Genomic DNA, 13167 nt, shown 5'->3' on the forward strand with positions numbered 1-13167 from the left:
ACTGCCACAGCCCGAAGGCTCAGCTAAAGCCTGCCCTGGAGTCAGTGCCCTGGGAAGTAGCTTGGGAAGGAGCAAAGTGCTGGGTCAGGAGAGACAAATGCTCCATTTCTGGGACTTACTCTCAGTGTGCTCTTGGGCAAGTCCTGGACACCGGGCTCTGAGCCTGAGACAGAGAAAGAGGAAGCACAACCTCAGGGCCCTTTAGCAGCTGGGGCTGTGTCAGAAGGCAGTTGTAGGGCGGGGGCTGGACTGGCAGGGAGGTTTTTGTCCCACTTCCCCACTGAATGTAGCACTGTGTAAACCATAGTTACCACCACTACCATAATCTGCCCCACAGTAGTAATCGGCCTCGTCCTCAGGCTGGATGTTGCTGATGGACAAGTAGCGATTGGCCCCAGAGCTGGAGCCCGAGAAGCGGTCGGGGACCCCCTCGCCCTTGCCTCCAGCTCCACCAGTACCAACATACATGAGGTACCGAGGGGCCTTTCCCGGGCTCTGCTGGTGCCAACCAATAGTGTACCCTCTGTGCTGATTGTCCAGGGTGCAGGAGAGTCTGGCCGTGGCTCCCAGGGACACAGACATGGAGGGAGGCTGAGTCAGCACAGGCTGGGAGAAGGAACCTGGAAACACAGACAGACATTAATGTCCCAGCACAGGAGGGAGGGGGAAGGTGCTGGGAGACCCTCACAGGGGACACTGGGACAGGGAGGAGGGAGCAGGACAAGCAGGGTCAGCCCTGACCTGAGCAGCAGGTGAGCAGGAGGAGGCAGACGAGAGGCCAGGCCATGGTGCAGGGGACCCCGAGAGCTCTGCTCCCCAGAGAGAACCAGCTGGGTCCGGGCTCTGCCAGGCCCCTCTTATCCTCTCCCTGGGAGCCTGGGATGGGCTGGGGGTGGGTGGGGTCTGGATGCAAATTTGGTTTTTTAAACCACACCTTGAGTCCTAAATGTGGGGTCCCAGGTCCCATGGGGAAGGCGTGTCTCCCAGGGGGAGGGGATGGAGCAGTGAAAGCCCTTGCCCAGCCCAGCTGAGATGTCGCTCGTGAGGGATCCCGGGGTCAGAGCAGCCACAGACACAGGCAGCTGGGCTCATCCCCCCTGAGACCCCCAGGCGCCTCCTGCCCCCTTTGCCTGCCCAGAGACAGTCCCACAGTGTCCCCTAGTGGCTGCAGGCCCCAGGTCACCCACACCCCTGTCCCGCCCTTTTAAGGAAAGCTCAGGAGCCTCAGAGCAAGAAGATTCGTGGTAATGGTCACCAGTTCCACAAGGGGGAGTCTGTGCAGAGGACAATGGGATGATAATATTTTGTGTGTGTGTGTGTATGTGTGTCTCTGTGTGTGTGTGTGTATGTGTGTGTGTGTATGTGTGTGTGTGTCTGTGTGTGTGTGTGTGTGTGTGTGTGTGTGTGTGTTATATTCCATCACTCTTCAATCACAAAGGCTCCATTCAGCACCATCACATTTTTTTTGTTGAGGTAATTTGAGTGAAGTGACTTGCCCAGGGTCCCACAGCCAGGAAGTGTTAGGTATCAGAAGCTAGATTAGAACTCACTTCCTCCTGATTTTAGGGCTGCTGCTCTATCCACTGCCCCCACTGGCTGCCCCTGCCCCGTCACTTTTCAGGAATGAAGGAGATGGAGCAGTCCTGCTGTCCCCAAGCGTGTTTGGCCATAGCCAGGCCGGGGCCCTTGTCCCTCTCTGGGCAGGTGTTCACCCGTCCCTGTGACCTGTGGCCCCACATCTGTCCTGGAGCCTCTGCCCAGCTCTAGGGATCGGCCCCTGTTCTCTTCCGGCGGCTCCAGCTCCTTCAGCATCTTTCCTCAGGTTCTCCCAGAGTTTCCCCAAAGACAGGATGTCCTTGGTCCCAGCAGAGAGTTTGTGTCCCCAGTTCCCTCAGTCCTGGCAGGTGACGGGGCCGCAACGAGACTGGGGACACAAGTGCAAGTGGGGAGACTCCCCGGGACAGAGCCCCCTAAAGAAGCCTTTATCCTCCCCCTCGGCCAGAGGAGCACAGACAAGGAATGATGGACACACGCGGGCAGTGCTTAGTGTGGGGGCTCCACGCTGAGGGCGGGGACCCCAATGAGCAGCGCAGACAGCCCCAACCTCAAGGGGCTCCCCTTCTCCTGGAAATTTTGGCTGCAGATCACATGGAAAACTTCTGCCACCTGCGGGAGCAGCAGCTTATTGCCTCTGTCTGTCTCTGTCTCTGTCTCTGTCTTTCTGACCCTCCCTCTTTCCCATCACCACTTAGAGTGACAAAATCCTGTCACTTCCGGGTCAGAACTCTCCCCCAGAGCTTGTTCTTTGGGACCAGTCCCCCCTTTCCCAGTTTTCCGAAGCTGTGACTGCAGCACCTGCAGGAGCTACTCACAATGTGTTACTTTTCGACCTTAGGCTGGGAACAGGTTTGGGTTCAAAGCTCTGGCCCATTGTCCCTTAGGACCTGGGGGAGGAGAGTAGTTGGGGTTGTGATTGTGGCCCCTATACTAACTCCCATGATTCCTCCGAGGACCTTGGTTGCTCCAACCAGACGGCTTCATCTGTGCTGTGGGGGGCACTTGGCTGACAGCTGCTGAGGACGGCTGTCCGTCCTCCGTGAGAGCTCCTCTCCTAGGGGAGACCTGGCATGAGTGACCTAGAACCAGACCCTCCGCTGCTCGATGCGGCTGTCTGCCTTTGGGGGGGGCTGCTGAGCACTGGTTGCTGGTGGTGCTGAGGAAGATGGGTCATTTCTCCGAAGGGATTTCTCCCCAGGGATGGCAGTCAGGCTTTGGCTGGCAGGAAGTCTGGAGGCTCATGAAGCGCCGCTATTCCCAAAGTTCCCGAGTCCCGAGACCCGTGAGAGTCTGTGAGGAGATGGTGGTCAGTGCAGGGGCAGTCCTTTGATTTGCCGGCACTCCATGTTGTCTCTCCCTCCGATGTCTTTGATGCTTAAAATTTCAAAGATAAAACTTCATATGGATTAATAAATTATCGAGTACATCTTGAATCTTGGTTGTGGTTTATTTGTCCACTGTACTATTTTTGTTCGATGCCCAGTCATTCCAAGGGATACGAAAAGAGGAAAATGACTTGACTGTTAAAACATGCACCTAGACCAATAATATTTAGGAGGACAGAACATGGCAGGTAAAGTGAATAATTTTGATTACATTTTTGCACAAACAAAATTAATGCAATTAAAGTTAGAAGGAAAGCAGAAACCTGCAGAGCGTATTTTTACAGCATGTTTCTCTGATAAAGAGCTTATTTTTCAAATATACAATCAAAATTTATAAGAATACAAATCAAATGTATAAAAATAAAGTCATTCCCCAATTGACAAATTCTTCAAGAAGATGAACAGGTGATTTTCTGAAGAAGAAATTAAAGCTATCTATAGTCACTTGAAAAAAATAGTCTAACGATTGAATAGAGAAATGCAAAGTAGAACAACTCTGAGGAACTCTTCACACCTATCAGATTGGCTAATATTACAGAAAATAAGAATGACAAGTATGGGAGAGTATATGAGAAATTGGGTACACTAATGTAGTCCTAGTAGAAATGTGAAGCAGTTCAAACATTCTAGAAAGCCATTTGGAACTCTGTCCAAAGGGCTTCAGAACTACGAATACCCCTTGTTCCAGAATACCAGTGACTAGGTCTATATCGCAAAGAGATTTTAAAGAGGGGAAAAATTGTACGTGTACAAAAATATTTATAGCAACTTTTTTGTGGTGGCAAAGAATTGGAAATTGAGATGTCCACCAATTCAAGAACAGTTGGACTAGCTGAGGCAGATGATTGCAATGGAATACTACTGTGCAATAAGAAATGGCGAGCATGAAGATTTCAGAAAAACATGAAAACCGTCTTATACAAACTGATTTAAAGTCATTTGAGCAGAACCAGACTATGTTGTATATAGTGACAGCAATGTTACAATGATCAAAGATGAATGACTTAGCTATTCCCAGCAGTGTGGTGATCCAAGAAAATCCCAAACGTGTCATGATGACACATTCTATCTCCAGAGAAAGAACTGATGGAGTCTTAATGCAGGTCAAAGCAGATATTTTTATCTTTTTTTTCCTTTTATAATAAATTTGGTCTGTGTTTCCTTTCACAACATGATTAATATAGAAATGTTTTATGTGTTTTCACATATTTGGCCTGTAACAATTTGCTTTCTAATTCAGGGAATGGGGAAGAAAAAGAGAAAGGGAAAGAATTTGGAACTCAAACATTTAAATAATGGATGTGATAAATTGTTTTTTCATGAAATTGGGAAGAAAATGAAAAATTATTCCAAAAAAGAATAAATCTAAGCAGTTCTCATAAAAAGTAAAGTAAAATAGTATTGGTAGGTAATGAGAGTTCCCATGTCTTCAGTCTATTTCTTATGCCCTCATAGTTTGTCATCTTTGGACATTAGGACCACCTGCATGGGAACCTTTCTAGCAAGAGACAATGGAGTGCCTTTTTGTTTTGTTCCAAAAGTCCTTGCCATCTTGGGTACTGTAACATAAAGAGATCCGATTCTCTTTTGTTCTCTCTGATAAATCAATGATCATGACAGCTTGTGTGGTGAGTCTGGGGAATTTCTGAGATTCAGAGGAACAGTTGCATCCCATTAGCTCTGGTTGGCAAAGCAATTAGTGGTATCTCCAGAACCCAGAAACTGGCATTTCTGGCTTCCTGGGAGGTCATCACAGCTACCAAAGCTGTCTCCAGTCACACAAATTCCTCATCCTGTAGGTTGCCTTCAATACACACCTTTCCTTTGTCATTCTCAGTTCTCCCCACATTCCCCACCTTGATATGGAAGTGAGTTGGAGTTGAACTTTGAGGCTGCTATTAATACTACTGTTATGTTGATTGCTGTCTTGTTCTCATCGTGTAGGATAGGGTTCACAGAGAATCCATCTGAAGATAAATTTCTATCTTATTATTCTTTTACATTTAATTTTTTTTGTGGGGAAACACGACTGCCTTTTTGTAATTGAACAAAAAAAATGAGGATATCGGCTTATCTGATGTAGATTCAAGGAAATGTCACTGAAACAAATCCAGGTGGTCACAGGATGACTGAGATGTCAAGTAACTCATCCAGTCTCCACATTTTTAATTTTTTATATTGTTTTCTGTTTTGTAAAAATAATTTTTGTGTATTTTTCTGTTTCTCATATCACCACAGTATTTTACATATATTTCCCTATTCCCCTTTCCCTGCCTGAGAGCTCTTTCATATCAGAAATGGCATTTTTTTAAAGAAGTGAAAAAATCCAGCACAACTTATCAATACCTTAAAACTGTCTGAGAACATGTGCAATGAGGGACATCTCCAGGAAGGGGTGGACTAGGGATGTCTTGCCATATCTCTTCATTTAGGTACCACTTGACCTCCATCATTTGGCTACATTTGTTTTTGATTCTTTGTTTCAGTTCTTTTCATTTACATTGTTGCCATCATTGTGCATATTGTTTTTGTGGCTCTGATTACTTTAATCTGTATCTGATCATATAAGTCTTGCCATAATTCTTTGTTGTTCACCCACATTTCTTCCAGTGCACTAGTGTTCTGTTCCATTAATATACTACAATTGGTCTGGCCATTTTTTCGTTGTTTGTTATCTACTTTATTTCAAATATTTAACTCTCCCAGAAAGTGTGGATATCAACATTTTGGGGTCTCTGGGGACAGTTTTCTTATCAAAATCCTTGTCAGGACAGAATGCTGGACTGAATGTGGTAGGGGAGAGGTTCATTGTGATTATTATGCCTTTTATTGCTGTTGTGATTGCCAGACTAGGCTCCTGCTGCAGCTGGAAGCCCACGTGATTTCTCTCTAAATGGGAAACATCTTTCTCTTGGCTTTCTCTTCCTCACCTCATTGTCCATGTGAGGCTCTTCTGATGTAGCTCATCAACTTCACTCTCTCCAGGATAGATGGGCCTCAAGTACTGAGACATCCCTCTGGCCTCCATTCCCTTGTCCCACAATTACTTTGCTCTCACATACTCCCAAGCAGGCCCTTTACACTCCCTTCTACTCTGGAAACCTCCCGTAAGGGAATCAAGGCAGTTCTTGTCACAGTTGCAACGGTGACATATTCATATTTGAAGAAGAAGGGGAATGGACTGAGTGTGGTCTCTCATTTACAAGCTGAGGTCAAACCCAGGCTGCAGCAGCATGAACAGAGCTCTGGGCGGGCCTGAAGTTCTTAGTTGTCCTTCTTGGTCCAGCCTGGCTGAGATGTTCCATCTGAGTGATCATAGCCAGAGCCTTATGGAAGGACTCGGACTTTGCCAGGTCTTCCAGTAGGATGCCTTCTTGTGATGAGATGTTTCACAGGGACAGTCTGGCTCCCAGTTGGAGTTGGAGTCATGGAGAGGATGCCCTCTCTGGGACCCTTCCCAACGGGAACTCGCCTGGCCACCCCGGGCTCCCCCAGCCATTAATTCTAGAGCCAGGGCTCCCCTGATCTGCTGACGATTTCTAGAACTCTCCCGACCTCTCTGGGCTCCCTTTATAAGGTTTTGCCTCTTCTTGGAGCTTCTTTATTAAATCTCTTTGTAGAATTATGTGGGCCTGTCACTTAGTAGGAGCCAATGGAAACTCCAAAGAGCTTTCACTGTACAAAAGCCTGGCCTTGGCAGCCTCAGGGAGCCAGGGCCCCTCAGCCCCCTCCACTGCCACAGCCTGAAGGCTCAGCTAAAGCCTGCCCTGGAGTCAGTGCCCTGGGAAGTAGCTTGGGAAGGGGCAAAGTGCTGGTCAAGGGAGATAAATGCTCCATTTCTGGGACTTACTCTCAGTGTGCTCTTGGGCAGGTCCTGGACATGGGGCTCTGAGCCCGAGACAGAGAAACAGGAAGCACAAAATCAGGCTCTTTAGCAGCTGGGGCTGCGCCAGAAGTCTGGGCCAACTATGGGGCGGGGGCTGGGCTGGCAGGGGGGTTTTTGTCCCACTTCCTCACTGACTGTGTCACTGTGTGAACCATCACTACCACTTGTCTCACAGTAGTAATCGGCCTCATCCTCAGGCTGGATGTTGCTGATGGACAAGTAGCGATTGGCCCCAGAGCCGGAGCCCGAGAAGCGGTCGGGGACTCCTTCACCCTTGTTCACATCTCCATCGCTGCTGACATACAGGAGATACCGAGGGGCCTTTCCCGGGATCTGCTGGTGCCAAGTAACTCCATAATCATCGTATTCACTACTGAGGGTGCAGGAGAGTCTGGCCGTGGCTCCCAGGGACACAGACATGGAGGGAGACTGAGTCACCACAGGCTGGGAGAAGGAACCTGGGAACACAGACAGACATTAATGTCCCAGCACAGGAGGGAGGGGGGAGGTGCTGAGAGACCCTCACAGGAGACCCTGGGACAGGGGGGAGGGAGCAGGACAAGCAGGGTCAGCCCTGACCTGAGCAGCAGGTGAGCAGGAGGAGGCAGACAAGAGGCCAGGCCATGGTGCAGGGAACCCCGAGAGCTCTGCTCCCCAGAGAGAACCAGCTGGGTCCGGGCTCTGCCAGGCCCCTCTTATCCTCTCCCTGGGAGCCTGGGAGGGGGCTGGGAGGGGGCGGGGGCTGGATGCAAATCTGGGCCTTCTTAAGCAGCCCTGGGCCCTAAATGTGGGGTCCCAGGTCCCATGGGGAAGGCGTGTCTCCCAGGGGGAGGGGATGGAGCAGTGAAAGCCCTTGCCCAGCCCAGCTGAGATGTCACTCGTGAGGGATCCCGGGGGGTCAGAGCAGCCACAGACAGAGGCAGCTGGGCTCATCCCCCCTGAGACCCCCAGGCTCCTCCTGCCCCCTTTGCCTGCCCAGAGACAGTCCCACAGTGTCCCCTAGTGGCTGCAGGCCCTCGAGTCACCCACAGCCCTGTCCCGCCCTTTTAAGTAAAGCTCAGGAGCCTCAGAACACAAAGATTCTTGGTAATGGTCACCAGTTCCTCAAGGAGGGGTCTGTGCAGCGGACAATGGGATGATAATATTTTGTGTGTGTGTTATATATGTGTGTGTATGTGGATGTATGTGTGTGCATGTGTGTATGTGTGTATGTGAGTCTGGGGAATTTCTGAGATTCAGAGGAACAGTTGCATCCCATTAGCTCTGGTTGGTAAAGCAATTAGTGGTATCTCCAGAACCCAGAAACTGGCATTTCTGGCTTCCTGGGAGGTCATCACAGCTACCAAAGCTGTCTCCAGCCACACAAATTCCTCATCCTGTAGGTTGCCTTCAATACACACCTTTCCTTTGTCATTCTCAGTTCTCCCCACATTCCCCACCTTGATATGGAAGTGAGTTGGAGTTGAACTTTGAGGCTGCTATTAATAGTACTGTTATGTTGATGGCTGTCTTGTTCTCATCGTGTAGGATAGGGTTCACAGAGAATCCATCTGAGGATAAATTTCTATCTTATTATTCTTTTACATTTAATTTTTTTGTGGGGGAAACACGACTGCCTTTTTGTAATTGAACAAAAAATGAGGATATCGGCTTCTCTGATGTAGATTCAAGGAAATGTCACTGAAACAAATCCAGGAGGTCACAGGATGACTGGGATGTCAAGTAACTCATCCAGTCTCCACACTTTTAATTTTTTATATTGTTTTCTCTTTTGTAAAAATAATTTTTGTGTATTTTTCTGTTTCTTATATCACAACAGTATTTTACATATATCTCCCTATTCCCCTTTCCCTCCCTTAGAGCCCTTTCATATCACAAATGACGTTTTTTTTAAGAAGTGAAAAAATCCAGCACAATTTATCAGTACCTTATGACTGTCTGAGAACATGTGCAATGAGGGACACCTCCAGGAAGGGGTGGACTAGGGATGTCTTGCTATATCTCTTCATTCAGGTCCCACTTGACCTCCATTGTTTGGCTATATTTGTTTTTGATTCTTTGGCTCAGTTCTTTTCATTTACATTGTTGCCATCATTGTACATATTGTTTTTGTGGCTCTGATTACTTCATTTTGCTACATTTGCTTTTGATTCTTTGGTTCAGTTCTTTTCATTTACATTGTTGCCATCATTGTGCATATTGTTTTTGTGGTCCTGATTACTTCACTCTGTATCTGATCATATAGGTCTTTCCATAATTCTTTGTTGTTCACACACATTTCTTCCAGTGCACTAGTGTTCTGCTCCATTAATATACTACAATTGGTCTGGCCATTTTTTTCGTTGTTCGGTATCTACTTTATTTCAAATATTTAACTCTCCCAGAAAGTGTGGATATCAACATTTTGGAATCTATGTGGATACTTTTCTTGGAAGTCTGATTGGTATAGCACTAAATAAATAGATTAGTTTAGGAAGTATTGTCATCTTTATTATATTCACTTGGCCTATCCAAGAGCACTTAATATTTTTCCAATTATTTAAGTCTGACTTTATTTGTGTGGAAACTTTTTTGTAATTTTGCTCAAATAATTCCTGACTTTCCTTTGGTAGGTAGATTCCTAAATATTTTATGCTATCAGCAGTTATTTTGAATGGAATTTCTCTTTGTATCTCTTGCTCTTGGATTTTGTTGATGCTGTATAAAAATGCTGGGGATTTATGGGGATTTATTGTGTATCCTGCTACTTTGCTAAAATTATGAATTATTTCTAATAGCTTTTTAGTAGAATCTCTGGGGTTTTCTAGGTATACCATCATATCTGAAAAGAGTGATAGTTTGGTTTCCTCATTGCCTACTCTAATTCCTTTAATCTCTTTCTCGACTCTTATTGCAGAGGCTAGTATTTCTAATACAATATTGAATAATAATGGTGATAGTGGGCAACCTTGCTTCACTCCAGATCTTACTGGTAAAGGTTCCAGTTTTTTATAGGGACACTTTTCTTATCAAAATTCTTGTCAGGACAGAATGCTGGACTGAATGTGGGAGGGGAGAGGTTGATTATGATTATTACCCCTTTTATTGCTGTTGTGATTGCCAGACTAGGCTCCTGCTGCAGCTGGAAGCCCATGTGATTCCTCTCTAAATGGGAAACATCTTCCTCTTGGCTTTCTCTTCCTCACCTCATTGTCCATGTGAGGCTCTTCTGATGTGGCTCATCAACTTCACTCTCTCCAGGACAGATGGGTCTCAAGTTCTGAGACATCCCTCTGGCCTCCATTCCCTTGTCCCACAATCACTTTGCTCTCACATACTCCCAACAAGGCCCTTTACACTCCCTTCTACTCTGGAAGCCTCTCTTAAGGGAATCAAGGCAGACCTTGTCTCAGTTGCAACGGTGACATTTTCATATTTGAAGAAGAAGGGGAATGGACTGAGTGTGGTCTCTCATTTACAACCTGAGGTCAAACCCAGGCTGCAGTAGCATGAACAGAGCTCTGCGCGGGCCTGAAGTTCTTGATAGTCCTTTTTGGCCCAGCCTAGCTGAGATGCTCCAACTGAGTGATTATAGCAAGCAGCCCCAGCCCCAGCCAGCTGGATTGATCCCCAGCTGAGATCCTTGGGCTCTTCATGGTGCCCTGCCTGTCCCAGATCAGCCCCTCAATGCCCTTGTTGTCTCTAGGATCCCCATCTGGCCCCATCTTGGAAACAAACCTCAGGAGCCTCAGCAAATGAAGGAGGCCCCTGATGGCTGCTCTGTTTCCCCTCCCAAAAGCAGAGCCAGCCCTTGAGCTGCAGCTTCAGGTTCCCAGACCCTACTGCTCCTCAGTCCCCTCATCTGGCCTGGGGCTTTGCCTCCATCACCCTCAGCCAGCAGAGAGGGAGCCATGAGGGCCTCCAGAATCTGAAGTCGTTGCTTCTCACCTGCAGGCTTCCACATGTCCTGGACCCCAGAATCTCCCCAGAGCCCGGCCTTCCCTTCCTGGTCACAGCCTGATAGTGCCCCAGGGCCTCCTAGAAACCTGGAGTTCCTTCTTCTAGGGATTCCTCCTTTATCCCTGGGCCAAGCCAGCCTCCTCTCAGGTCGTCATGGAGCACAAAGAGTTCTTTTGCCTGAGCTCCTAGGCCTGCTTTGATCCCTGTCCACACACTCTCAGAACTCACTGTGTCCTGCATGTTCAGCCAGTCAATGAACCAATGAGCTATTCCTTCAGCCTCTCCTATGTACAATGCATCAGGAATACCAAGACAACAGCCAAGGCATCCCTGCCTCAAAGAGGCTGTCCAGGGGGGTGGAGGGGGAGGAGGGGGAGCGAGGCAAAGTGTGGGGGGTACCTGTTGGAATACATGGGAGCTACCTGACAATGGTTGCTAGAGATCCAAACCAAATCTGCAAAATGGATCTTCTCATGTCAGAGAATGATACAAGGAGCCTGAGAGGCCGTTGTGTTGTCTGACCTCTCCCCTCTTCCCTCTGCCTCCAATTTAGCTCATTCCCCATCCCCAACACCTGTGTCAGCAAAGGCTGCTCTGCAGCTCCTTCATATGCTGTGATCCACAGCTGGGGAGGCTCCCGAAGAACTGACTTGTCTTTTAACAGGTATCCTTCATGTTGATAGGTGTAATGGGGGCTTAGCTCACTTCCTGACAGACACTTGGACATCACCAGGGGATTCTGTAGCATCCCACAGCCCCCTGTGCAATGGAAGGGGGGATGCAGGAGCATGGCCATTGTGTCTGGCTGAAACCACTGCCATGAGCTAGACCAGGGGTCCTCAAACTATGGCCCGGGGCCAGATGCGGCCCACTGAGGATGTTTATGTGGCCCACCAGGTTATGGCAAAATCAGACCAGAAGTGACGTTCGACCTAAACTCCCGTTAGCAATGCACACTTCCAGCACTGGGCTGAAACGGCAGAGACAGAATGTGAGGTGATACCGAGGTGAAGTGAGTTCCCAGGCCAGGGTGTGTGGTGTGGGGAAGAGAGAGAGATGCAGAAGACCGAGAAGTGACGGCCTGCGGCCTTGTACAGTAATGGCAGCCACCACACCAGACAGGCGCAGAGGATGTAGAGTGCATGCTGTGCATGTCACGGCCACTGAAAGGGGAATTCACTGCAGCAGTGAAGGTCGGAAGTGGGTGTGTGAAGAACAGAAGAGTGTGGGAAACAGAGGCATCATAGCACAGAGGCAGCTTGGAGGAAGTTGGAGGAGACATTACAGTCTGTATGTCTTTGTGTGGGCAAAGTTATTGCTGGTATATTGTTTTTGTAGTGCTGTATATATATATACATATATATATATACATATATACAAATATATAATATATATTGGTATTTTACTAATAGCAATTTGGAATCCCTAGGAAATAATGATGTCAAGAAAAAGAAAAATTGACTCGGAGTGTAGGAAATTCAAAGAAAAGTGGACTTATGATTACTTATTCATGCAGTACAAGGAGAGAGCTGGATGTCTGATATGCCAGAATATAGTGTCTGTGTTCAAAGACTATAATTTGGGTGGACACTATGAAACTCAACATAAAGATAAATATGATTGGTTGGAGAAGTAAGAAAAGATAAAATATTAAAACAGAAATACATTGACAACTCAGCAAAATACTTTTGTGAAGCAGAAGCAGCTAAACATTTCATCACTGTGAGCAAGTTTTCAAACTGCCAAGCTAATAGCACGCACTGGCAGACTATTCGTGGAGGGAGAATTTGTTAAAGAATGCCTTCTTTCTGTTGCTAAAAAGATGTGTCCAGAGAAGGTCGATTTATTTAGTACAGTGAGTCTTTCAGGACCTACAATTACATAGAGGATTGAAGAAATGATTGACAATCTGCATCAGCATTTGCAAAACTCCATAAAAAAATTTCATATTTTTCCTTGGCACTCGATGAAAGCAATGATGTTCATGATTCTGCACAACTTCTAATTTTTATTCGTGTGACAAATGATTTTGAAGTCATAGAAGAGCTTGCTGCACTGCCAAGCATCAAAGGAACGACTACAGGAGGGGATATCTATGAAAAGGTTTGCCAAACTATGAATGGTTTGGAGCTGGACTGGGCTAAACTAGCCAGCGTGACAACTGATGGTGCTCCTACCATGGTGGGGTCTAAGAAAGGAGTAATTGCTCGCATTAACCAAAAGGTGGACAAACATAACCATTCTCTTTTTTTGTTTTGTTTTGTTTTGTTTTTTGGCATTTTGAAAGCAAATTTATTACAGTTTAAAATGAGTACATTTAATACAGAGTTGTATACAATGTGATTTCAGATTCTGTGACGAATAAAAATTGGCACTGTTTGATAAGAATATAAACTAGGC

At 47.0% G+C, this 13167-nt stretch overlaps 3 gene segments (V, D, J or C); all 3 read right to left on the reverse strand.

Moving 5' to 3' along the window:
- LOC127545826 (immunoglobulin lambda variable 4-69-like) overlaps positions 1 to 13167 on the reverse strand; it is a 48023-nt gene that overhangs the window by 18611 nt on the left and 16245 nt on the right.
- Positions 205 to 859, reverse strand: LOC127545821 (immunoglobulin lambda variable 9-49-like). The segment is given in 2 exon segments: positions 205 to 620; positions 742 to 859. Coding segments are annotated over 2 exon segments (447 nt in total).
- LOC127545972 (immunoglobulin lambda variable 4-69-like) lies at positions 6874 to 7621 on the reverse strand. The segment is given in 2 exon segments: positions 6874 to 7286; positions 7408 to 7621. Coding segments are annotated over 2 exon segments (459 nt in total).

This window comes from Antechinus flavipes, chromosome 1, assembly GCF_016432865.1.
Source record: "Antechinus flavipes isolate AdamAnt ecotype Samford, QLD, Australia chromosome 1, AdamAnt_v2, whole genome shotgun sequence".
In the NCBI taxonomy this organism is placed as follows: Eukaryota; Metazoa; Chordata; class Mammalia; order Dasyuromorphia; family Dasyuridae; genus Antechinus; species Antechinus flavipes.